General features: G+C 55.5%; 10 protein-coding genes across 10 annotated transcripts; 6 read left to right on the top strand and 4 right to left on the bottom strand.

Annotated features, from left to right (window-relative positions):
- Window positions 1–493: 493 nt before the first annotated feature.
- On the bottom strand, window positions 494–1,705 carry B0T26DRAFT_708762 (thioredoxin-like protein). Its single transcript, XM_060441908.1, has 4 exons — window positions 1,412–1,705; window positions 1,225–1,331; window positions 1,088–1,120; window positions 494–1,008 (listed from the first exon to the last, which is right to left on the bottom strand). Exons 1-4 carry the CDS (start codon window positions 1,495–1,497, stop codon window positions 950–952), a joined length of 285 nt encoding a protein of 94 aa, XP_060295947.1. The 5' UTR covers window positions 1,498–1,705; the 3' UTR covers window positions 494–949.
- A 490-nt stretch (window positions 1,706–2,195) lies between these two features.
- On the top strand, window positions 2,196–2,906 carry B0T26DRAFT_647713 (uncharacterized protein; the record flags this gene model as incomplete). The annotated part of the gene is made up of 3 exons (XM_060437926.1): window positions 2,196–2,401; window positions 2,534–2,686; window positions 2,786–2,906. 3 exons carry the CDS (start codon window positions 2,196–2,198, stop codon window positions 2,904–2,906), a joined length of 480 nt encoding a protein of 159 aa, XP_060295946.1.
- A 977-nt stretch (window positions 2,907–3,883) lies between these two features.
- On the bottom strand, window positions 3,884–7,035 carry B0T26DRAFT_647698 (uncharacterized protein; the record flags this gene model as incomplete). Its single annotated transcript, XM_060437923.1, has 3 exons — window positions 3,884–4,017; window positions 4,077–6,416; window positions 6,486–7,035. 3 exons carry the CDS (start codon window positions 7,033–7,035, stop codon window positions 3,884–3,886), a joined length of 3,024 nt encoding a protein of 1,007 aa, XP_060295945.1.
- Window positions 7,036–9,862: 2,827 nt separating this feature from the next.
- Window positions 9,863–10,389, top strand: B0T26DRAFT_740676 (uncharacterized protein; the record flags this gene model as incomplete). Its single annotated transcript, XM_060443875.1, has 3 exons — window positions 9,863–9,912; window positions 9,977–10,161; window positions 10,235–10,389. 3 exons carry the CDS (start codon window positions 9,863–9,865, stop codon window positions 10,387–10,389), a joined length of 390 nt encoding a protein of 129 aa, XP_060295944.1.
- A 424-nt stretch (window positions 10,390–10,813) lies between these two features.
- On the top strand, window positions 10,814–12,278 carry B0T26DRAFT_708752 (NAC domain-containing protein). The gene is made up of 4 exons (XM_060441907.1): window positions 10,814–11,026; window positions 11,086–11,210; window positions 11,388–11,561; window positions 11,687–12,278. Exons 2-4 carry the CDS (start codon window positions 11,162–11,164, stop codon window positions 11,914–11,916), a joined length of 453 nt encoding a protein of 150 aa, XP_060295943.1. The 5' UTR covers window positions 10,814–11,026; window positions 11,086–11,161; the 3' UTR covers window positions 11,917–12,278.
- Window positions 12,279–14,586, bottom strand: B0T26DRAFT_708748 (adenosine deaminase/editase). Its single transcript, XM_060441906.1, has 4 exons — window positions 14,253–14,586; window positions 14,059–14,089; window positions 13,520–13,887; window positions 12,279–13,400 (listed from the first exon to the last, which is right to left on the bottom strand). The coding sequence occupies exons 1-4, from the start codon at window positions 14,386–14,388 to the stop codon at window positions 12,385–12,387; spliced, it is 1,551 nt and encodes a 516-aa protein (XP_060295942.1). The 5' UTR covers window positions 14,389–14,586; the 3' UTR covers window positions 12,279–12,384.
- A 20-nt stretch (window positions 14,587–14,606) lies between these two features.
- On the top strand, window positions 14,607–15,880 carry B0T26DRAFT_283598 (putative ribosomal protein L24.e.A, cytosolic). The gene is made up of 4 exons (XM_060434157.1): window positions 14,607–14,904; window positions 15,155–15,298; window positions 15,487–15,648; window positions 15,757–15,880. The coding sequence occupies exons 1-4, from the start codon at window positions 14,854–14,856 to the stop codon at window positions 15,775–15,777; spliced, it is 378 nt and encodes a 125-aa protein (XP_060295941.1). The 5' UTR covers window positions 14,607–14,853; the 3' UTR covers window positions 15,778–15,880.
- Window positions 15,881–16,234: 354 nt separating this feature from the next.
- Window positions 16,235–16,919, bottom strand: B0T26DRAFT_740672 (Redoxin; the record flags this gene model as incomplete). The annotated part of the gene is made up of 3 exons (XM_060443874.1): window positions 16,235–16,411; window positions 16,482–16,684; window positions 16,799–16,919. 3 exons carry the CDS (start codon window positions 16,917–16,919, stop codon window positions 16,235–16,237), a joined length of 501 nt encoding a protein of 166 aa, XP_060295940.1.
- Window positions 16,920–18,304: 1,385 nt separating this feature from the next.
- Window positions 18,305–19,195, top strand: B0T26DRAFT_751240 (uncharacterized protein; the record flags this gene model as incomplete). The annotated part of the gene is made up of 3 exons (XM_060445350.1): window positions 18,305–18,584; window positions 18,843–18,931; window positions 18,986–19,195. The coding sequence occupies 3 exons, from the start codon at window positions 18,305–18,307 to the stop codon at window positions 19,193–19,195; spliced, it is 579 nt and encodes a 192-aa protein (XP_060295939.1).
- On the top strand, window positions 18,966–20,988 carry B0T26DRAFT_284222 (uncharacterized protein). Its single transcript, XM_060434158.1, has 4 exons — window positions 18,966–19,876; window positions 20,116–20,328; window positions 20,450–20,544; window positions 20,676–20,988. The coding sequence occupies exons 1-3, from the start codon at window positions 19,226–19,228 to the stop codon at window positions 20,492–20,494; spliced, it is 909 nt and encodes a 302-aa protein (XP_060295938.1). The 5' UTR covers window positions 18,966–19,225; the 3' UTR covers window positions 20,495–20,544; window positions 20,676–20,988.
- The last annotated feature ends 118 nt before the right edge of the window (window positions 20,989–21,106 follow it).

The raw sequence follows: 21,106 nt of genomic DNA, 5'->3' as shown, positions 1-21,106 counted from the left end.
TGGAGACATATTGTTTCCCATGAGCAAGAAGTCAGAAGTTTAAGCTGTTGCTGCCGAGTTGATGGTTAATTACAGGGCGACGAGGGCGGCATTACATGAAAAAATACCGATATGGGCTACAATTTAGGAAATTATGACAACAGCAAGGCGGGTGGTTTGGGAGTATGGGTTTCGCAAGTGAACTATGCATTTTAAGGCGTTGGTTTGTAAAATATCCTCTGCATAAAACCAGATGACTCTGGAGGGGTGGGTAGATTATCGAGGCGCAAGTCTATTTACATGTCGCAGTTGACTATCATTTGGTACCATTGACACCTAGGAGGGTGCCCGCCTCTGCTAGCACACTGAAGAGTCTTAGTTGTCGACTTCAATATTATTTCATAGGGAGTGATTCACCCAATAATATTTTCAAAAAGGAATTTAAATAATTTCGGTGCTCTCAGATCAGCTAGTACCGTTTTTACTATCCAAAATGAGATGAAAGCGAAATCTTGGCTGAAAAGTCATGGCCTGCGCTCTCGTTTAGTTTGTTTGCAATGCCAGAGAAGCCAGCGGGGCTTGAAGTGGCTAGAATAAGAGACTACGGGGAAGCTCCTTTTCCCTACCCGTGTTTCCCTTCATTCTACACAGTTAACAACTCTACCCCCCCAGACATAAGTAGAAGGGGAAAGGAGGTAAATTTCTAAACAAGGGCCGAACAAGGAGGCCATCGTAGACCGGACTACACTACACACGGAAGGTCTCAAGGTTGTTAACCGGAACAAAGTGGTATACAATATTTACATTTTATCGTCTTGTGTCCCTTTGCTGCTGTCTGTCTATAAACACCTGGTCCCTCTAGCGCCGTGCGGGTTTGGCGTTTTACGCCCGAGCACCGACTATCCCGCGACCTTTGAGCTCCGGTAGTCCTCGCCCTCGACGCAACATATCGGAAAAGGGGCTCGTTCTTCTACGCACTGTCCTTGACAAGCGCTGTGACTGCCTCCTCGATCTGCTTATCGCTTAGGCCTGAGGGGAAAAAACAGGTAAGTTAGGTTTGCCTTTTTTCTTTCTCTTTCTGGGGCTTGAGACAGGATGCATGGCGTACCTTCTAATATCTGCGACTTTTCTTGGCCAAACTCTGTAGGGGAAAAGAGAGAGAGAATTAGCAAGAGGTCGCATTTAAAGGTGGGGGGTGGCAGTGGTTGGCTTAGAGAGGAGGATAAGGGCGCAGCGGCTACCGACCGTATCTCGCGTACACCTTGGGCTGGGTGCCGGCCGCTTCCCGGAGCATGATGGGTATCGAGGGGTTGTTCTTCTTCATGATGGGGTACGCGCGCGTGAGGAAGGACCTAGGTTCAAGGTCAGCACGATGTCTTGCCGTCTCGTGGAGGACAAGGGGAGGCGCTGGGCTTCAGAGAGGCATCCGTACCTTGTCGCAGCGCTGTGCTCGCCCGTCTGGCAGAAGAGGAAGCGGACCTCCTTCAGAGTCTTGGTAAAGGCATATTTGCTCGACATGGTTGTAAGGAGCCTGGTGCACGTGGCTTTGGCGTCCAGTCAGGCGCGGAGGGCAGGTCGATTGGGTCCGGGGCGGCTCTTAATTGATGGCGGGCGGGCAGTGAGCTTTCGCGGCGACGACGGCGGCGACGACCACGAGCTCCGAAGTGGATGAAGTGGATGATGAGGCTGAATACTTTAGCGGGGCCCCACTCACTGGCAAGCTCCCTCTGCAAGTGCTGCACAAGGCTGCTCCACTGCATAAACCTAGCACTTGTTTATGTCAGGGGTCTAACAAGCGTCTGCACAAATCACGCACGGGCCTGACAACTCTTAATCCCGCTTCTTATCCCCGGACTGCCCCCAACGGATTGGCAATTGACGTACCAAGGGGTGGCCGAGCCTCCATCATCGGACCTCTTTCCTTGCTCGTAACTGTCGGGCTGTATCTCGCAAACGATTCCGGCGCAGCCAGTCAGCCCATCCTCGCCGCCAGCGCACTCGGATCTCTCTCCGGACATTGACCCGAAGACGCAGAAGCCAATTAACCGGACGGCGCAACAACAGGGGGCAAAAAAAAAAGCCCTTAATAAGGGCCGACCGACAGCTCCGAGCCGATCCTCCCCCGAACCCCTCCGACCAAAACCTACGGTAGCCACGACCACGCCCCGAACCGAAGTTATCTACACAACTTTGACCAGTAGTATCTACTCAACACCATGGCACCCACCCACAACCTCTTCCGCGCGGCGCGGCCCGCGTTCCGCAACAGCAGCCAGTTCTTCCGGTCGAACCTGCGCCCTAACAACACGTCCAAGCGGTGGCAGTCGTCGTCATCGTCGTCGTCGACAGCTGGCGCCGCGCCCGAGTCGTTTGCGAAGCGCATGTGGAACAGCCCCATCGGCGTCAAGACGGTGCACTTCTGGTGCGTCATCTGCTTTCTTGCCGTTCCTCTCCGTAGAAAGAGCAACAACACGACATCCCTCGCTACTCGGGCGTATCTCTAAATGAAAACAGAACCTTGTTGTGCATTTACTAACGCGTTTTAAACAAACAGGGCACCCGTGATGAAATGGGCGCTGGTGCTCGCGGGCGTCTCCGACTTTGCGCGCCCCGCCGAGAAGCTCTCGCTGACGCAGAACGTGGCCCTGACCCTGACGGGCCTGATCTGGACCCGCTGGTGCTTGATCATCAAGCCCAAGAACTACCTGTTTGTCGCCCTCTCTCGCTTCTGTTCCAACGGGGGCCGGTCCTCTCTTTCCGAGCTACAGAGAGACAAGAGACAACAAAGCTAACACATCTCCCCCAGCCTCGCCGCCGTCAACTTCTTCCTCGGCCTCGTCGGCGTCGTGCAGGTCAGCCGCATCGTCATGTGGCAGCAGTCACAAAAGACCCTCCCGGCCAAGCTGGAGGAGGCGGTCAAGCAGTAGGAGTAGGCTGAGACGGGGCGTGGCCGTGTGCCTGTCTGTGTGCGAGTTTGTGGGTGGCGGGGACAGGTCTTGTTCAAGACCGTGTGCCACGTAGATGGCAACGAGTAAGAAAGAGGGGGGGAGAGGGCCCAGGGAAACATATGCTCTCCGTAGACTCACTACTCGGCGAGCAGGCGTCTCTAAAGCAACTACATTTCATTCCTACACTGCCTAAATATGCAGAGAACGGGGCAGAGTTGCGGCTCAATGGCGCAGCAAGTTGCATGTATAACCCCCTCAAGCGCACGTGCACATATACCAGGAGAGGGGAACGTTTGGGGGCAGACGATTGAGTGAAGGTTGCAAAGCTTGTAATACATCATGAAGTAAGTATCCGTACTTGAAGCAGATTTTAGATAATATTTCACCTTGTGCCAGCCGTCCCTCACCCGAAGATACGGAGAACAAAACAAATATCTTTCTGGGGCATTTCCCTTTTCCTTCTCGTGTACCTCAGGTAATTCTCTAGCGCCGTAGCAGTCAGTGTAGTGGTATAATATATCCATCACCCCCCTCAACCAGGGAGAGAGAGATGGGGAAAACAGAATCAAGACTTCGCCAATCCAGATCCAAACCCATAGTCCATGTCATGAGATAACACACAACACACAGAAAAAAGAGACAAAACGAGGCCCCATTTTCTCATTCGTGACCGCCAGGCTCCCTGCCCAAAATCCTTCCAACTCCAGTCATCTTTACATCATGCCAGAAAATAAGACCCCGAGTCTATCCAGATAGCCATGTCGTGCTTGTTATTTGCACCCGCACCCCCCATTATGTCCATGCGTGTGCGCATTATCTAGGCCAATCGTCCAAGCGAGCTCTTTTCAAGCCTTTGCAAAAGCCCCCAAATTCATGGTTCTCTTTTCGCCGGAGCTCTGTCTAGGTTTGTAGACGGCCATCTCATCTTGCTTCCCGGCTGGGCGCTCCCCCCGGTCTCACATTATAGAGCACTCGCCCTCCTGCTGCTTGTCGATTTTGCTGCGGGAAATGCGCTCTCGCGCGCGCGGACCGTTCTTGCCGGAGCGCTTGAGGTCTTCAAGGCGCTCGCGGGCCCTAGGAAAGTCCTTGGCTGTTTGTTTCGGTTAGCATCTCCACGGTTCTGCACCGACAGGCTTGGCGAAGACTTACAAGCAGCGCGCCAATACCACCTCTTTGCGTCCTCCAGGTTCGCCGGTACGCCAATGCCAACTTCGGTGAAGTAGCCCATCGCATATTCCGCTTTGGCCAACCCTGCCGTGGCCGCTTTCCTTGCCCACAGGTACGCCTCGGTGTCGTTTTGCGCGAGCACGCCGTCACTGCCAGTCAGGTACCAGCCAGACAAGGCCAGCTCGCTCTGGTGCTCTTCCTGTGTCGCCGCGCGGCTGTACCACATTATGGACAGCCGTGGGTCGATAGGACAGCCCATCAAGCCGTACTCGTACGCACAGCCGAGGCGGAACTGACTGAATTTGTAGCCGAGGTCGCCGGCTTTCTTGAAAAGCTCAAGCGCGTAGGGCTCGTCGCGCAGGATCACGTCGTTCGGCTGCGCACTCTCGTATAGAAGGGCGAGCTCGTGGAGCGCGTGTGGGTTCTCGCTGTCGGCTCGGTCCGCGGCGCGTTTCAGCCAGCCAACGGCCTCACGCGGATTTTTCGGCTGGCCCAAATGGCCCTTGAGCAGAATCATGCCGACCTTGTACATGGCAGGAGTGTCGCCGAGGGTTGCGGCCCGCTTGTACCACTGGATCGCCTTTAGCGGATCTTTACGTGTGCCGCCGCCATCGTCGTTGCCGATCTCGCAGCACACTGCAGTGCGGTAGGCAGCCGCTGCGTGCCCCAGCTTTGCAGCTGACTGGTAGAGTGAGAATGCATGCGCATTATCCGGCTCCGAGTTGAACATGCCGCGGCCCATGCAGTCAGCCATGAAAAACATGGCATCCGGGTTGCTGGCCTTCTCGAGCTTCCGGAGAATCTTGTGCGCATCAATTATGTACCGTTCGCGGGACCGCGCACGCGCCTTGGGGTCCGGAACATTGGGCACTAGAACGTCAGATGCCTCGATAAGTCTCTTTGCAAGACGAAGCGCCGAGACTTGATCGTTGGGATCTTGCTTGATAACACCGCGCAGGTGCTCCAGCTCTTCGACTGTGACCGGGGCTTCGACCGGCTTCGTAGGCGCTGGGCTTTGGGCTGCCTGAGGAGGCGGGGGCCCAGACATATTAACCCCTACGGGCGGGGCTGGGCCGCCCGTCATACCACCACTATAGTTCCTCACGGGAGGGGGCCGGTCGGAGAGGTTGACGATGGAACCCGGCATGAGGCCTGGGCGGACTGGTGTGGGGTGTGACGGCAGAGCGTCGGGGTTGGAGGGGGCTGGAGGTGTTGCAAGTGGCGCGGGGCTTTTATATGAGTTTGGATTGGAAGGTAGGCCGGGCCCGGGTAGTGGTCCGATTTGCCCCTGCGGTGGCTGCCGCTGGAAGCCCTGTTGGCCGTTGGGCATGGGCCCGGGGGGGTTGGGCTGTTGAGAAAACTGGTTTGGAGTCGGTAGCGGGGGGATATCGCCGGCCATCTCGAAGATTACCGTCTGCGAATTGCGCAAGTCTGGCTGAGATTTTGTCTTGCTTAGCTCGGGTACTCTGCCAGGTCCACGCTGAGCCTGTTCCTGAAAGCCAGGCTGCGGCATTTGAGGGTCCATCGAGTTTCCCGGCCTCTGAGGAGGTATGCCATTAAAGCTCGGGGGCTCGGCCAACTGAGCTGGGGGTGGATTCTGTGGAGGGTACTCGACGCTGTCCCGAGCATCGTAGTAGTCGTAGAAATCATCGAACGAAGCAGGCCGTTGCTGGGTTGCGTATCCCGAGTCAGGCGCTGGCCCATATCCTGGCTCTCTATACGGCTCCTGTGGTGGGGGGCCGTTGTTAGGTGGATATGCTCTCGGCGGAGAGCGCATGGCTTGGGCAGTATTCGGGCGCGGCGGCATCCCCCGGCCAATGGGACCGCTGTATGGGGCGCTATCGCGTCGCGGGGGAAATCCTGGGTTGCCCATTTCCCCTGCATCTCTCGCGGGCATCGTCATACTGCGCCCTGGCGGGCCGAAGCCGTCATCTTGATAGCCACCCATCGGCGGCCCGTATCCTGGGCCCGGTGGAGGACCGCGTCGCTGGTCTGGATAATCCTGAGGAGAGTAAGGCTGTGGCGGTCCTCGCGGGGGGCCAATAGGTCCAGGTCCAGGCCCAGGCCGAGGTCCTCCATAACCATTCCCAGGAGGGCGCATGGGCCCTCGCTGTGGCTCGGGGCCGTTTGGTCCACCCCTGGGGCCAGGTCTCTGGCCGGATATGTCCATATTGCCCATCTGGGCCACGATGTCCTGCTCCTGAGCTAGATCTGTCCTCCGCTGCGTGCCGGGAAACGTGGGAAAAGAACCGCCGCCAAATCCGGGTTCACTTTGGGGCATGGGGCCAGGACCAGGACCATTCATCGGGGGCCTTCGATTTGCTGGGAGACATATTAGCGAATGGCTTGGACAAGGAGACATGGCGCTGTTTGCACAAGCATGATGCTCACCAACTGGATCGGAGCCTGCAGACCGTTCCATAGGGCCTGGCCGGCCACCTCGACCTTGGGGAGGATAGCCGCGCGGAGGCCCAGGAGGATATCCGCCGCCCCGAGGAGAGTATAGACCTCCCCAGCCGCCCTCGACAGGGGGAGATCTCATAAGACCTCCCCTTCCTCCGAGCATCGGTAGCCTCCCTCCCCGCGCAGGTCCAGGTCCGGGGCCGTTCGGAGGCATCGGGCCAGGGTCGTAGTACTCTGGGTAGTCTGGATTCGGAGGCGCTCCCCTTGGGGGGTAGTTCGTGTTGTTGTCGTATTGCCTCGAAGGGCCCTGGCCGTAGCCATTTCCATAACCTTCTAGGGCATAGCCATAGCCGTCCTGATACTGATCTTGGTCGTATTGTTGCTGCTGCTGCTGTTGCGGCGGCGGCGCGTTGAATTGTTGAGGCTCACCGGGCGCGGGAGGGTATTGACGCTGCGGGGGGGGTCTTTGAGGGCCCTGCCCAGGTGGATAAGGACGTCCACCGCGCCCTCCGCCTTCGTACGGGCCGTTGTATGCCATGGCGAAAGGGATGCCTCCACTGCGTTGACGGGCAGTCAGTCGCGTCGCTTGAAGCTTTTAAGCTGCGGTGGGAGGGTGGGGAGTCGAGGGGGAAAAGTGGCCGAGAGCGAAGAGACGAGGGATTGGATTGGGATAGCAAGGATAAGGAGGAATGGAGTCGGAGGAATGAATGGCGCCTCAGCGCCCGCAGCGTCTTTTGATTGGCCCAGGGTTACCGAGATGGTGCGCGCAGCCTGTTCCTGCCGTTCGGGATGTCGCAGGAAGGGTCTGAACCGCAGGACAGCCCCTCACAGAATTACCTTACTGTATGTACCTGAATACGGCAATACGCGCCCAGGCTCAAACCCCAACGATTTGTTTGCTACCCGAAGTGGCAGGCACTTTGAGTTTGGCCGTCTTTTCAAGGCATAGAAGGTATCCCATTGACATCAAAGTTACACAATGCGCTCGACATGACTTTATTATTTCCCGCGCGTCTATGAAAACAAGACGCTGGCGGCTGAATATCAAGCTATCAAGATCGAGCGCTAATGGGCCTTACCGACGGTTAGGTACCTCGATACTGCAACGGCCGTCACAGAGTGTCAGTGTGCTGAGAGTTGTATGGAGTACATGCGGATGGGTATAATGTGTGCGCGTGCATAAGGTTCCTGAAACTTCTCGACGGAGCTCCCAGCCTGGGGATTTTAGTGTAGCATGCCCTGGCAGTGCACAGTGCCGAGCATTCTAGGGCCACTCGTCTCTCCACCCAGGGCAGCTGGGCCGTCGCCTTATTCACCTGAAAGGCACGGATACGGAGTATCAGACTCCAGCACCGTCGAGGCCTCCAAACTAGAGCTTGCTGGCTCTCGTCGGCATTCAATTCAAGCCAGCTTGGCCACGTAGGCAGCCATCAAGCCTCTTCCTGGGTAAGGCAAGGCAGTTTCTCGTCCGTCTTAAAGCGGCTTTTGCGAGAAGCCAGCGGGGCGGCGTGATGCGCTTGATTTGCGACTCCCAACTTCAAGCAATCAACGATCGACTGGAGAGCCACCCGTGTTGCGCAAAGCAGTCCCGGTTTCGGGTTGGCCCAGACTGTATTCCGTAAGGTAGTGCTGCTCGAAGACCGCCTCCGCGAGTCCGTCCACTCAAACAAAAACGACCTGGTAGGCTCTACTACCTAGGATTCAGGACTCGTCGCACTGATGGCACAGCGAATAAGGTACCCCTTGTGCCTCGTCTTTAAATCCCCTATGCCACGGAGTCGCGGCAGCCGTCAAATCTGGTCTTCCATTGCCTTGTTACACACTCCCACGTCTAGGAGCAAATTTGTGCTCTGCTCTGATCAATATCCCCCGGCTCCCCCCCCCCCGCCCCTTTCCATTTCTTCTCTGAGCTGTAGTCAAGACATAATTAGCCTGCTGTGGTAAGTTGCTGTTTTCCTACTTATGTGGATCTTGCCGTCGTCTTCAACGTGCCGTTGGTGGAACCGCCGTTCCGCCCCTGGGTGACATTTCTTGGCTGTGGTTCTTACTGAGGTGCCTCTGAAACCCCGAACTTAAAATCTACTAAATCTTTCACAAAGGCTGGCGAAGGCTTCAGACTGCCTATCCGTATGTGTAGCTCTAGATACTTATATGTGTCCACTACCTCGGAAATGCACTTAAGGTTATTGTTGCACACCAAGGCAATGATGTAAATATTTGATAGACCGGCAAGCAAGTGAACTCCTGTCTCGGGTCTGCACATTACACACAGGTTTTGGAACATGCGAGGGAAGCCGGCGACGCGACATTCGAAAACAGTCCCGTCGCATCAAGGGAGGAGCCGACCCGGACTTGCGCAGTTGCCGGTCTGCTCACACGCAGCATCACAGATGTTGCCCCATGATGCTGGGATTTCCTTGCTGTTTTTCAGACGGAAACAGTTTGTTGCTACGTAGTGTTTCACTGCCCTGCTGTGTGGCCTGGTAGGGTGCATTGCAAGTTGCAGCACCTACCTACCTATGTAAGCAAAGTGCATACTCCGTAGACATGCTCACCTTAGTGACAGAGACAGCAGAGGGAAAAGCCACCCGGCTTTAGCCTGTGATTGGGTCGCCACAGTAGGAAGAGGCTGTCAGCAAGAAACATGCACGGATTCCGGTTGAGCGACTGGCCGGGCTGACATCTTGACTTCCCGGCGGACTTGGAGCAACATTCAATTCTGAGAGGTTGCTCCTTTTCTAGAATCGCCTCGCCGGTCCTTTGACAATGCAGAGAGCAGCGGACGGCCCCCGATCTGCGCCGTGATTGATAACTCCGGTCGATGCACCCAGCCAATGACCTAGGAGCTCTCAGTTAAAATCCAAGAGACCACTCGGCGAGTTACAGGCGCCGAACGCGATTGCATGATTTTCGTTGGCGCACTAGCATTACCGGGACACGTCTCCGTTCTCTTGACACGGGACCGGAGGATATCTGAGCTGATGGCCACACCGACGTCGGCACCTACCATTCGCTATCCCCTTCTTAGGGTCATACCTATCCGGAAAGCCGAGCCCGTAGTTGGCTGTTTTGTCGCAAAGCCAGGCCTCCAGTTATAAGTGTAGTCGACTTGTACATACAGTCAGTTAGGTACCAAGTGACTAGTGGAAAGTGGGAGCAAAAGGGGAATGGGGCTTTCTGCCGTTCCTGGCCGCTTTCACTTCCACCAGCGTCAAGTAAGCTAGCTCAGAGGCTCAAAAATCCACGACGTCACGTTACCCGGGCCTTTGATCATAGCTTGGCTTAGGCGCGCCAGGCTTCAAAAGATATCTCAAGTCGGCAATTCCCGACTCTCTTGCCACTACCACCGCTATAGACCCGCCAAGATGCCCAAGAAGCCGTTTAACTGGCGGTTGTGGACCAAGATGATTGTCGGGTTAGTCTGCTCACGATCCGTCGTCCCAGGCCCTGCTTGTCAGCTGACATCGAGCCCGAAACAGCGGAGGTGCTATCTGCGTTGGAGGGCCAGCATTCACGTACTGGGTCATGCCCACAGATGAGGAGTTGTTTAAGAAATACAACCCCGAGCTCCAGAAAAAGAGCCTGGAGAGAAGGGACGAGCGCCAGCAGGAGTTTGACGACTTCGTCACGAGGCTCAAGCAAGCTTCCAAATCGGACAAGCCCAGTGAGTTCCCCCTTCTCAAGACTCAAGAGTAGCTGTAGGCTGTAGCTGTGCCCGGGCTGACTCGATTACGCAGTTTGGGTTGTCCAGGCAGAACATATAAAGCAGGCCCAAGACAAGCACAAGGAAGAGCAGTCCAGAATGCAGAAGGAAATAGAGGCGAGAAGGGAAGAGATGAGGCGCGAGGCCGGGCTGCAACAGCAGCCGTCCAGCCCTCCAAACTGCAGATGATCATGATGTGACGATGATGGGGTGTGGGTAGTTGGGAGTGTCCGGGCAACAAGGGCGCGACTGTATTAAAATGTACAACAATTCACAGGGTATATCTCTCTAATGGAACTGGCAGGCCATATTTGTTTGTTCTGTAGCTTTAGTGTCGAGCCTCAGCTAAAGCTAACAATCCTGTCGTTTATTTTTTTTTTTTTTTGGCATTGGTGGGAACCTTAAAAAGGACGGGAGATGTAGGCTTAAGCCATAAGGCTCGTGGGATAAGGCCCTTCGAGTATCGCAGACTTCTGGATGGTTATCGCTGCCACGGAGTGCTAAATATACCAAAGACTGAGATCCAAGGTTTCAAAAGAGGTCGCATGGTGTTGAATCCCCTCCACCCCCCTCCAGTTAGTGGTAGCCCAGCCTATGGGAACGCAGTTTAGGGTGGGGTAAAAGTTATTGCGGCAGCGGAAAAAAAAACCAGGCCCCCGGCGCACACAATTTCTCCAACCACAGCCCGATCTAGCTGAGGCTCGAGACATCACGAGCCTATCAATTGACAGTCGGCGAATCCAGGGTAGAATAACCCCAAGCAAACCAAGTACGTCGTTTTCTCGGTCGGGTGCACGCCGGGGAGCTTTTCTGGGACGAGGAGCGGGTCAGACGAGCTGTCCGAATTGTGCCGCGAGAGCGGAGGCTAACCAAGCTGCGTTGCAGGGCTCACCGACCTGAAAACGAGACCTCTCCCATCCACCGCCGCCTGTCCCGCAGACGTTCACCCTCCTCCGCAATCATGGATGTCCAGGAGAGATTGAAGAAGCTGGGCGCGACTGCTCGTATTGGTATGTTGTCGTCGCCGTGCTCCTCGCCGTCCGCCTACCACTGGCGCCCGCGCTAACCGAGCTCCGCCTTGCAGGGTATGTACAACTAACTACGGACACACTGGCTCGGTCGCGGCTGGCCGTCCGGGCCATGACGCCGCCGCCACGGGAGCCGAGATTCTAACGCGTGACAACACAGTGGCAAGGGTACCCCCCGGAGAAAGGTCAAGCGGGCGCCGGCGCGGTCCAGCGGCGATGACAAGAAGCTTCAGCAGACCCTGAAGAAGCTCAACGTACAGCCCATCCAGGCCATAGAGGAAGTTAATATGTTCAAGAGTGACGGCAATGTCATTCACTTTGCCGCCCCTAAGGGTGCGTACAGCTATCCCCCATCTACGAGCGAGGCACCGGGCATTCGAGACAGACGGATGAAGAGAAGACGGGAGAGCCGTTGTCGCTCTTGGTTTCCCGAAGCTAACCGCCATGTTATATAACAGTGCACGCCGCCGTACCCGCCAACACCTTCGCCATTTACGGCAACGGCGAGGACAAGGAGCTTACTGAGCTTGTCCCCGGAATCCTGAACCAGCTTGGCCCCGATTCGCTGGCGTCGCTGCGCAAGCTGGCCGAGAGCTACCAGAGCATGCAGAAGGGCGAGAAGGAGGCTGATGATGATGATATCCCGGATCTTGTGGCGGGCGAGAGCTTCGAGAACAAGGTCGAGTAGAGCCCAGTCGTCATCCCCCGCCAACTTGTAGCGGCGTGAAACAAGACATTTGGCCCACGCTCTCTTTTTCGCTGCCTCTCTGCCCTCATCTGCTGTTTCTTTTTTTCGATAGTGGCAGGGGGTAGGAAACGAAATCTATTCTATAAGGACCGGCGGCGTCAATTGGTGTTTCGTGTGGAATTAGGCTCCTTGCGCCACCTTAACGGCCTGATAAGGTTTGAGAAGGAGAACGGGTATGAGCGGGGAGTGAAGGAACAAAATATACAAACAACACGATGGTGATCACCTCCCATCAGGATATCTATCACGGAGACAACGTGGAATCGCCCTACGAGTAACCAGCAACGACAGGCGTTAATTGTGTTCCATGATGGGGATTGTGCCTTTTAAGTAGCAGGTTGCAAACTTGTCGATAAGTGAGCACTTCGTAAGATGCTCCCTTTCCTGTATTCTCTGGTGTTGCGCACATCACACGAGGCCGAATGCCCCGTCACCCTCATTCCTAAGCCACCCTTGCAGCGCCTTGGCACGAGCTTCCTCCTTGACCCGTCGTCGAGCAGCAAGCAGCGGGCAGCCGTCTTTAAGCTCGTCGTAGGTGCCGGCCGCTAGGACACTCGCTATTGTTTGGCCTGAACCAGTGTCTTCATCCCCAGCCCTAGATTGATCCCCATCCCCATGCCCGTGCCCGTGACAATTCCCAAGAAGGCCGGCCACCTCGACAGCTAGTTCCCACATCTTCCGCCGCGACACGGCGCTCGCCCCTTTTTCGTCAAACGTCTTGCGTCCTTGCAGCACGCCCCCAATCAACCCCTCCTCCACCAGTCCGTCGCACGTCCACACCACGGCGAGGTTGCTCGCCCCAGTCCTCCTCGTAGTCGTCTCCTGCTCGTTGCCGGCCCCGGCGCCGACGACAGCCGTCTTGGAGAACTCGAACTCCAGCTGCGTCGTCGTGACGGCGACGGGCGCAAAGGCGTAGCCGCTGGCGCCCCACCGCCGTCCGGCCAGGGCCCGCATACGGCCGGGGGGGAGGCAGTCCAACAACTCTGACGATTCCCACTCCGACAACGAGGAGGCGGAGAAGCACCGCGCGCACGCCGCGGCCGAGAAGCGCGACGCCGGCAGGACCAGCGTCGCCAGGTAGACGCCCCGCGGCGAGACCACCGCCGACGCCACCGCCGACAACAGCGACGTGCACTGCTTGAGCGCCAGCTTGTCTGAGCACGACTTGGACACGCTCGCCGGCGCGTCGCCCCGCGCCGGCTTGCGCCGCACCACCCCGAGCTCCGAGAAGTAGCCCCGCCCCAGCAGCTCCCCGCCCGGCGCCACCCGCGGCTGCCCGGGCTCTGCGGCGAGAGGGGGTGACGGCGCTTTTGCTGCTGTTTCTGTTGTTGCCGTTGCTGTTAATGGGGCGCGGGCCCCAGGCAGCGCCCATGGCGACGCATCGTCCTGCGCCGCCATGACGAGTTCCATGCTGGCGTCACCACCTGTTGCAGCGGCAGAGCAAAGGAATCGCGCGAGTCAGCCCATTGTTTTCTTCTTCTTCTTCTACAGGTCACATTGTTGATGCTGGCCAGCGAACGGTCAGCCGCCGGGAAGAACGTACAGGGCGCTTCCGAGCAGTACATGTGCAGGCTCACATCGTCTCGCCAGGCGAACGGCTGCCGCTGCCACGTGCGTTCTTCCTGGTCTTCTTCGCCATCTTCGTCTTGCTGCTGCCGCTGTTGATGCCCGCGGGCGTTGCCGGCGGGACCACCACCAGCAGCAGCAGCGAGCTCCGCGTCGGCCCTTCGCCGGAGGAAGTCGGAGGCCGGCCGTGGCTGCTCGCCATCGTCGGCGGCAAGGAGCCGCCTGCACTCTTGCAGAACGAAGCGGTTGAAGGCGCGCAGCGCAAGCACCTCGGCGTGCCAGTCGTGGACGGCCATGCCGCGGGCCTGCGGCAGCTTGGAGGCCGGGAGGCATTTCATTCCCGTTCTGTGGCGGTTTGTGAGTGTTTGCTCTTTTCGGCCATTTTGTCGTTCAGTTGGATTTCAAGAGTTACGGAAGTGGGCGTGTGAGAGAGTGTAAGAGAGAGATAGAGAGATGTGAGTAAGCAGGCATTCGATGATGGCAGAACACATGCTTTACGGTTCATGATGGACTTACGCTAGGGCCAGGCATCTCAGGAAGTTAGGACCTTGAGAGACAAACCCCCTGTCAGCTCATTATCCCTTCGCCATTTCCATCTTTGCCTCTGTTATTTGTCTTCTTCATTCTCATACACACTTCCATTTTCTAAAGAACAAGGAAAAAAAAAAAGAGAATAGAACAGTAAGATTGACAATGTGGAATATTTGCACCTTTGGCAACAATGCCGCTCAGAGGCACCCATTCGTGAATGCCATTATCACGAACACACGGCTTGCGTTTTGCTGGGAGCTTTTGGAACTCGGCCAGCACGGCTGACGCAATAGCATCTGCATCATATGGACGCATTGGGAGGAGACCGACGGCTTTCGAATAGGGTTAGGGTTAACAGTTGAAAGTCTGGAAATATACCAAGAAGATTTGGGGCCAATGTGAGGAAAATGCTGTTTGACGCCTGAGAGTCCAGTGCCAGGAAAGTGTTGTCCCTTAAACAACAACGGAAGTTGTTACCACCGCGCATCGTTCAGCGAAAAAGTGATATATTGTGTAAGCACAGTGTTGGCTTGCACTTTTCCCTGTGCCAGTGCTCAAATATCTCCACCCAAAGCGGGCCAAGCCACACCCAAGCCGCCACCCAGTTTTTGGTGGGCTGTAAAGAGGCGGTCTAGCTGGCACGTGCACCGCCGGCCTATCACAGGACAGCCCTACCCGCACAACCTGGCTGCAAAGAGAAATTGGTGAAAATCGACCCCGAACCTCGAACTCAAGCGGAAGCAACCACGACAACGACAGAATCGACAAACAACCGCCACAATGAGGACGTACGACGATACCTTCTCCGGCCAGAGGATTTACCCTGGAAAGGTGCGCTGCCGGTCTACTCCCTTTTATTCCACGGTTGAAATGAGGGGTGTGGGGGACGGAGACGGCGAGCCAACTCGTCGTTCCTCGCCGCGCGCGACTCCTGGATAGGAACGAGACCCGCCCCATGAGGCTTTCTCTCGGGAGCCCCCATCCACCAACTTCGGGGAGGGGGGAGGGGAAGGGGAAGGGGAAGGGATACTGCTCGTACCAAGATGGTCGCTAACATTGCCATTGTTTCTACAACGTGTAGGGTAAGCTCTTCGTTCGTGGCGACAGCAAGGTCTTCCGGTTCCAGAACGGCAAATCCGAGTCCCTCTTCCTGCAGCGCAAGAACCCCCGTCGCATTGCGTGGACAGTCCTCTTCCGCAGACAACACCGCAAGGGCATCTCTGAGGTACGCTCTCCGATCCCCGCTCCCGCCGGCTACCCCTCGCGCCGCCCAAGTGCCCCATCCGATTGAATGATTCTCGGGTCTCCCGAATGAGTTTGGATCCGACGGGAAGAAGCCTCTGTCATAAGGCAGCATTGGCGTTGTCGAGGAGACGAAATTGGCCGTACTGACATGCTCTCTCACCTCTACAGGAAGTCGCTAAGAAGCGCACTCGCCGCACCGTCAAGGCCCAGCGTGCCATCGTTGGTGCTTCCCTCGATGTGATCAAGGAGCGCCGCAACACCCGCCCGGAGGTGCGGAGCGCCGCCCGCCTCGCCGCCATCAAGGAGTCGAAGGACAAGAAGCAGGAGGCTGCTGCTGCGAAGAAGGCCGAGAAGGCGAAGAGCGCCGCCTCAGCCGCCAAGGGCCAATCGCAGGGCCGTGTGACCAGCAAGCAAGGCGCGAAGGGTGCGCCGGTCAAGGTTGCCGCCAAGAGCCGTTAAAGAGTCTTGGGTGGAACGGGTCGATGAAGTTGGGGTTGGTGATGGGTCTTACGGTCTTCCTGATGGAGGAAAGGGCGCAGTCGGTTGGTCGGTCTCGGTTATTTTGCCTGCTCGCCTCTTAAAGGGTTTCGCTCCTGAAAACAAGACACCTTGTTTCTAAAAAGGGCTGGTTGCGCGGATCCTGTGTCTCGGGGCATCACATTTGCATGGGTAGCTCACAGAATGCCGACTTACGCATTTGGTCTGAAGCACGAAGCCTGAAGCAGCGCCGTGGCTGTAGGAGACTAGAGATATTTCGACCTCCGAATTTCTTTATGTCCCGGCCCATATATAATATGCAGCCGACTCTTCACGTTGAGACCTATTCATGATCCTAGCAGTGTCCCTGAATCCATAATCCCATCCCTCTCAGAAAGACTCGCTTTCCCAGAGGAATGCCGCTCCAAGCCCCTTTCTCTCAGAGCTTGGACAACACGGCCTCGGCACCAGACTTGCCGATGCTCTTGGGGACGTCGTCCGTGTCGGCATAGACAACCTTGCCGTGGTCGACAACAATGGCGTATCTCAGCGTACGGTCTCCCTTAGTCCAACCAATGCTCTTGCTGAATGCTAGTCCAGTGTCCGACATGAACAGCTGCGTTCAGGCACCACTGTTAGCTCAGGCCCGGGTACTAGCGGGTCTATGATGTGGAATCAAGGCTTACAATCGAGTCGTCCTTGACGCCGTTTGCCTTGCCCCACGCCGCCATGACAAAGTGGTCGTTGCTGGCAATGAAGACGACCTGGTCGACGCCCTTGGCCTTGAGATTGTCGAGGTTCGCCAGGTACGACGTGACGTGCTGTTCTTGGCATGTCGGCGTGAAGGCCCCGGGCACGGCGACGATCACGACTTTCTTATTCTTGAACTCTACGCGCGTGTGTATAAGGCGTTGGTTAAGAATGCATACAAGGGGGGGAGGAATTCTTTTTGGAGAGAAGGAGAGAGGGGGGGGAGGTAGGGTGCATCTTGAAAGAAACCTACCCTCGCTGGCGTCGTACTTGATGGGCAGGCCGCACGTCGTCAAGTCCAGCTGCCCTGTCGGCGCAACATAGGTGAACTTCACCCCCTCGGGGAACGAATCGCCAGCCTTGAGACCCGGCATGTTTCCTGGTCGCTTTATGCCTGTCGTATTGGAGGTAATCGAAGAAGGCCGGCACGGGGACTAAAGGACGGAAGAGTACAGAGTATCTTGTCTTGGACTGTCGGAGTTGGAGATGGAGATGGGGGGGAGCCAAAAACAAAGGGACGGGAGAGCGGTAAATGGATCTGGCGTCTCTGGGTTGCTTCCACGGATCTTGTAGCAACTTATCTTCCGCGATGGTTAGTGGGGTTCGGTTTTGGGGAGGGAGGGATCCTTCCCTTGAAGGGAGAAAGACCGTAAATAGTGCGTACAGGGCAAGGTATCCATCCGCCCCTTCGGTGGGCAAAGCGTATTCAGTACTAGTTGGTATCCCGTACGAGTAGCGTCAGGGCCGGTTCCGGGCCGCTCCTGCCTGCTGAAGTCGCCGTCGTCCGACAGATGGGACCTTCCATTTAATTACCCCACTGCCATCTCTCTGCAGATGTTCTCTCGCCTACCCACGAGTGACAAGCACAGCATGTGTACGGTTGGGTGCGAGACATGCGTTTTCGATATTTGCCCCCGTAATTGCGCGATCCTTTTGAGTCCTTTCTGTCTTGCGTGAGGCAGAGAACGTCAGTGCGATTTGCAGCCAGATAACCGTTGCAGAATTACTTGAGGGCTTTGCCACTGCCGACACAAAATAAACGGCCCCGAGAGCTGTCTCCGAAGCTGACAAGCTTTTTCGTTCTCGGGCTTGTTGACTCGTTGTCATTAATGGAAGAAACTCTCCGATATTGCCTGAGGGTTTTTTCTGCAGCCCGACTGAGGCCTCGATGGCGAGGGTCTCGAGCGCCGAGCTTGCGGCTTTGTGCTCGGCAAGACTTATACTTTGCTCTGTTCATAGGCTCTCGTTAACGCTAAAACTTTAGCAAGTGAAAGAACCAGGCGCCCAAAGACACATCTCTCATCTTTGGACCGATTCTCAGCTGATGGAGAACTAAATTATACATTTCACACGAGGTTTTCTGCCAAAGAGGCAACAGGAAAAAAATAACACGAATAACTAAGGTGTTCATGAATACTCGTCGCAAACACCTTGTTGCTGGGATATTTTGGCGGGAAATGTACCTACCTTAGGTGTGCACTTACAGCATTAAGGTATAGTACCTTTGGTGTTCAGGACATCCCCGCCGACAGAGTCATCGCCAAACTCAACCCCGCCCCCCTGGAACCTTTTCACAAGTGAAAAGGCTGTTACAGCTGCCAGGTAATTTATCGGAACCTTGGCCACTTCTTTAGCACGCCTTGCTCTCGCCGACTCATCACTCCCGTCTTCTTAGGTAAAGCAACAGGAAATACCCCGTCCTACCCCTTTCGGGAGTCTCGACTGCGACTGCGACCACGACCAGAAGCTTCAATCGGCAATGGCTGCGCTTTCCTTTATCGACTTAGCCCGCGAGCTGCGCGATATGGTCTACGAGTACTACGTCGCGATCGATGGCGGCTACGTCTTCGACCCTGAGTCTGACAAGCTCAAAGCCCCCTCACCGCGTGCGCATCTATTTGCCCTTCAGCGGACGTACAAGCGTGTTACCGATGAAATAACGGGCCTCGCCTTCATCCACAATCTCGTTACCTTTTCTACAATTCTCCGCATGCGAGACCGCGCCTTTCTCGTCGAATTCTTGTTTGACTTGTATTTTAGTTGCCAAGTAGATGCAGTCATACAACATTTCGACGAGAAGCCCGCATCGAACTTGCTTCGGGAAGCCGTTGCTCACCACTATCCGAGTTTCCTGCCATGCCTGAATGCATCGCCAAATGACTGAGCCCCCGAGGACCCTGACATGCATGTCGCGCGGGACATTTGTGATGGGAAAATCAGTGTGACTCGGTCACCTTGCTACGAGTTTGCAGATTTTGTGCTTCACCATTTGGGGCATGACAACGCAACTTATCCAGATGCTGTTCGCCTTCGCCTGTCGGACAAGTATTGGAACATTCCCTCTGACGAGGAGCTCGAAAAAATGCCCAAAGCCCTGAGGCCGACTGTAGCCGAATTTGAAGCTGATAATAGCCCTATCATAGAGTTTGACAGTCTCTAGGAGGAGAACCGCTTCCTTTACCATTTCTCGGCCGCGGCAGCAGCCATCCGGTTCCTCCGGTCCAACCCATCCAGCCGCGTCCACGTACGCAGGATTCTTCTCGATGAAGACCGCGAAGCTGTCGCCTACCCTGAAACTCACGGAAAAGGGCTCGTTCCGTTTTGTGCCGAAAACCCCCACCTCCGTATCGAACGGCGCGTTAGCCTCTAGAAGAATATATTCTCATCAGCCTGTCACTATATGAGACCTCCGCATGGTGCCGAGCACCACCAAAAACACCGGTTTGAGCATTCTTATTTGGAAGATTGGTATTCTGGGATCAGTCACTGTTCTGTTTCGAACAGCGTGGCGAAATGGGCACTCGAAGCCCTGGCTCTTCCTGGCAGCATTTCGGTCGTTCTAGATTGCGATTCGACCCCTGAGCAATGCTCTCAAATGTTTGAAGAAGCGGTCGTTCAAGACGCAGTATGGCAGAAAGTCCAAGAAGAATGCTTTGCTCGCCAACTTCTTCCCCCTCCTGTTTGGGAATGGAGATCTATGCACTCTACGAACGCCTTTATATGCCAGGATTTCCCAAAAATTGTTCAAGATATCGTCAACGGGACATCAGTCATCTCCTGCAACTTCCCAATCAACGAGTTTTCTGATATTAATGTGGAGCAGTTGATTTGGGATCATCGCGGAATGTCTATATACGACTGGGAGGAAAAGATGTATGAGCGGTCGCAAAGGCCTGGTTTCCAACCTGTCGCTCCGCTACCTAATCTCGGCACCATTTTGAGGCAAAATGCCAACCTTGAGAGGAGCAGTAGGGATTCCCCGTCGCGGTTCCAACATAGCTCATACGGCATCGAGATTTGCACAATCAACGGGCATTGCTCCAAGTTTTGGGTAATTTTTTTATATTATATTTTATCTGCTTCAATCAGACTTGCTGCCTTAAGGAGAGACTTCCACATTTAGATTTATCACAAAAGTGAAATGGCTCATACCCATCACCACGTACACTTAGGGGTTCGCGCAGGCATTTACCGCGGTATAGCAAAAAGTCAAACAATCGAACGGCACTGCTCTGTTTGGGTTAGCAACGGATCTGCTCATGAATGAAAAGTTGGAAACTAACCCAACAGAGTCATACCTGCTGGCCCATGAGCCTTACCACCGCCATGCAAGATCAAAGTTTTCGCCCACGGCACATAAAACGCACCAAATGTCTGGCTGCACAGGATCGCTGTTTCGCTGCCCAAAAAGACCATATTAGCATAAGCGACTATGATGAGGGAGGGTTAGAGCACACCAGGACCATTCCTTCACGAAGAAGCTTCACCAAACAAACAAAAATAGTAAGATTCAGCGGCTCCTGAGTTGAAGGTTGGTTCATAGAGAATGGTACTCACCGCCATCTCCCTGATCCAGCATACACCAATCAATCCACGCCTCAGTCAGCTCACGCTACCTAACTAGCAAATCACAATAAGCTCCCGCATATTAGATGACTTGGGGGGTTAAGGTGGAACACATACGCACTACATCAACCAACGCGCTAATCGAGCGCTCAGGTACGCCGGGAACCCTCGGGCTCTGCTAACCATTTGGAATCTCATTAGTGAGACACGTTACGAGGGGTGTAATATTCGAGTCTAGAAGATAACGTACCAAGAGCCGTCGTATTGCTGACACCTGCTCCAAGACTAGTACAATGGACATGTTCAAGTGCCCCGTTGTACCCCATACCTGTGCCGACAAAGTAAAGACCGGATGAGTCAATATACCCGGGGATCCCCCGAAAGGGAAGGCAGTCCTCAAGCTCGATGAACAACAGCAGAATGCCTTGTTACGGAAAGGCCTAGGCCTAACGTTGGTAACCGCTGGGAACAAAGCCGACGAGAGGAAGCTGAAGGCATGGTTGAAGCGGCTGGAGGATGTGGAAAAGCCGTGGGAAGACCTAGATGGGGATATGAGGGATTGGATAACAGGTATTGGAAATAGGCGTTTCGGCCGCCTGTGGGCCTTTTTGAGCTCCAATCAAGACCAGGTCGTCGGTGCTAAGAAGACGTGACAAGAAATCTCCGTTAGCTTGAAGCCTAGAAGCTAGGACGAGGGCCTTTCTCTTGGGGGGGG

Source organism: Lasiosphaeria miniovina, assembly GCF_030549165.1.
Source record: "Lasiosphaeria miniovina strain SMH2392-1A chromosome Unknown B0T26scaffold_4, whole genome shotgun sequence".
Lineage (NCBI taxonomy): Eukaryota > Fungi > Ascomycota > Sordariomycetes > Sordariales > Lasiosphaeriaceae > Lasiosphaeria > Lasiosphaeria miniovina.
This window is presented reverse-complemented; position numbering and strand designations above follow the sequence as displayed.

Excerpts from the sequence above, each read along its gene's own strand:
- B0T26DRAFT_708762 (XM_060441908.1), bottom strand. The coding sequence starts at position 1,497 with ATGTCGAGCAAATATGCCTTTACCAAGACTCTGAAGGAGGTCCGCTTC. Across the intron at positions 1,121-1,224 it reads CAAGGTGTACGCGAGATACG|AGTTTGGCCAAGAAAAGTCG; the intron begins GTCGGTAGCCGC and ends TTTCCCCTACAG. Across the intron at positions 1,009-1,087 it reads AAAGTCGCAGATATTAGAAG|GCCTAAGCGATAAGCAGATC; the intron begins GTACGCCATGCA and ends TTTTCCCCTCAG.
- B0T26DRAFT_284222 (XM_060434158.1), top strand. The coding sequence starts at position 19,226 with ATGAGACCTCCGCATGGTGCCGAGCACCACCAAAAACACCGGTTTGAG. Across the intron at positions 19,877-20,115 it reads GGCATTGCTCCAAGTTTTGG|AGTCATACCTGCTGGCCCAT; the intron begins GTAATTTTTTTA and ends CTAACCCAACAG. Across the intron at positions 20,329-20,449 it reads TCACCAAACAAACAAAAATA|CAAATCACAATAAGCTCCCG; the intron begins GTAAGATTCAGC and ends CTACCTAACTAG.
- B0T26DRAFT_708748 (XM_060441906.1), bottom strand. The coding sequence starts at position 14,388 with ATGCGTCCATATGATGCAGATGCTATTGCGTCAGCCGTGCTGGCCGAG. Across the intron at positions 14,090-14,252 it reads GAGCGGCATTGTTGCCAAAG|GTCCTAACTTCCTGAGATGC; the intron begins GTGCAAATATTC and ends TTGTCTCTCAAG. Across the intron at positions 13,401-13,519 it reads GTACTGCTCGGAAGCGCCCT|GTGGTGACGCCAGCATGGAA; the intron begins GTACGTTCTTCC and ends CCGCTGCAACAG.
- B0T26DRAFT_283598 (XM_060434157.1), top strand. The coding sequence starts at position 14,854 with ATGAGGACGTACGACGATACCTTCTCCGGCCAGAGGATTTACCCTGGA. Across the intron at positions 14,905-15,154 it reads AGAGGATTTACCCTGGAAAG|GGTAAGCTCTTCGTTCGTGG; the intron begins GTGCGCTGCCGG and ends TACAACGTGTAG. Across the intron at positions 15,649-15,756 it reads AGGACAAGAAGCAGGAGGCT|GTTGCCGCCAAGAGCCGTTA; the intron begins GCTGCTGCGAAG and ends GCGCCGGTCAAG.
- B0T26DRAFT_708752 (XM_060441907.1), top strand. The coding sequence starts at position 11,162 with ATGGATGTCCAGGAGAGATTGAAGAAGCTGGGCGCGACTGCTCGTATT. Across the intron at positions 11,211-11,387 it reads GGGCGCGACTGCTCGTATTG|GTGGCAAGGGTACCCCCCGG; the intron begins GTATGTTGTCGT and ends CGTGACAACACA. Across the intron at positions 11,562-11,686 it reads TCACTTTGCCGCCCCTAAGG|TGCACGCCGCCGTACCCGCC; the intron begins GTGCGTACAGCT and ends GTTATATAACAG.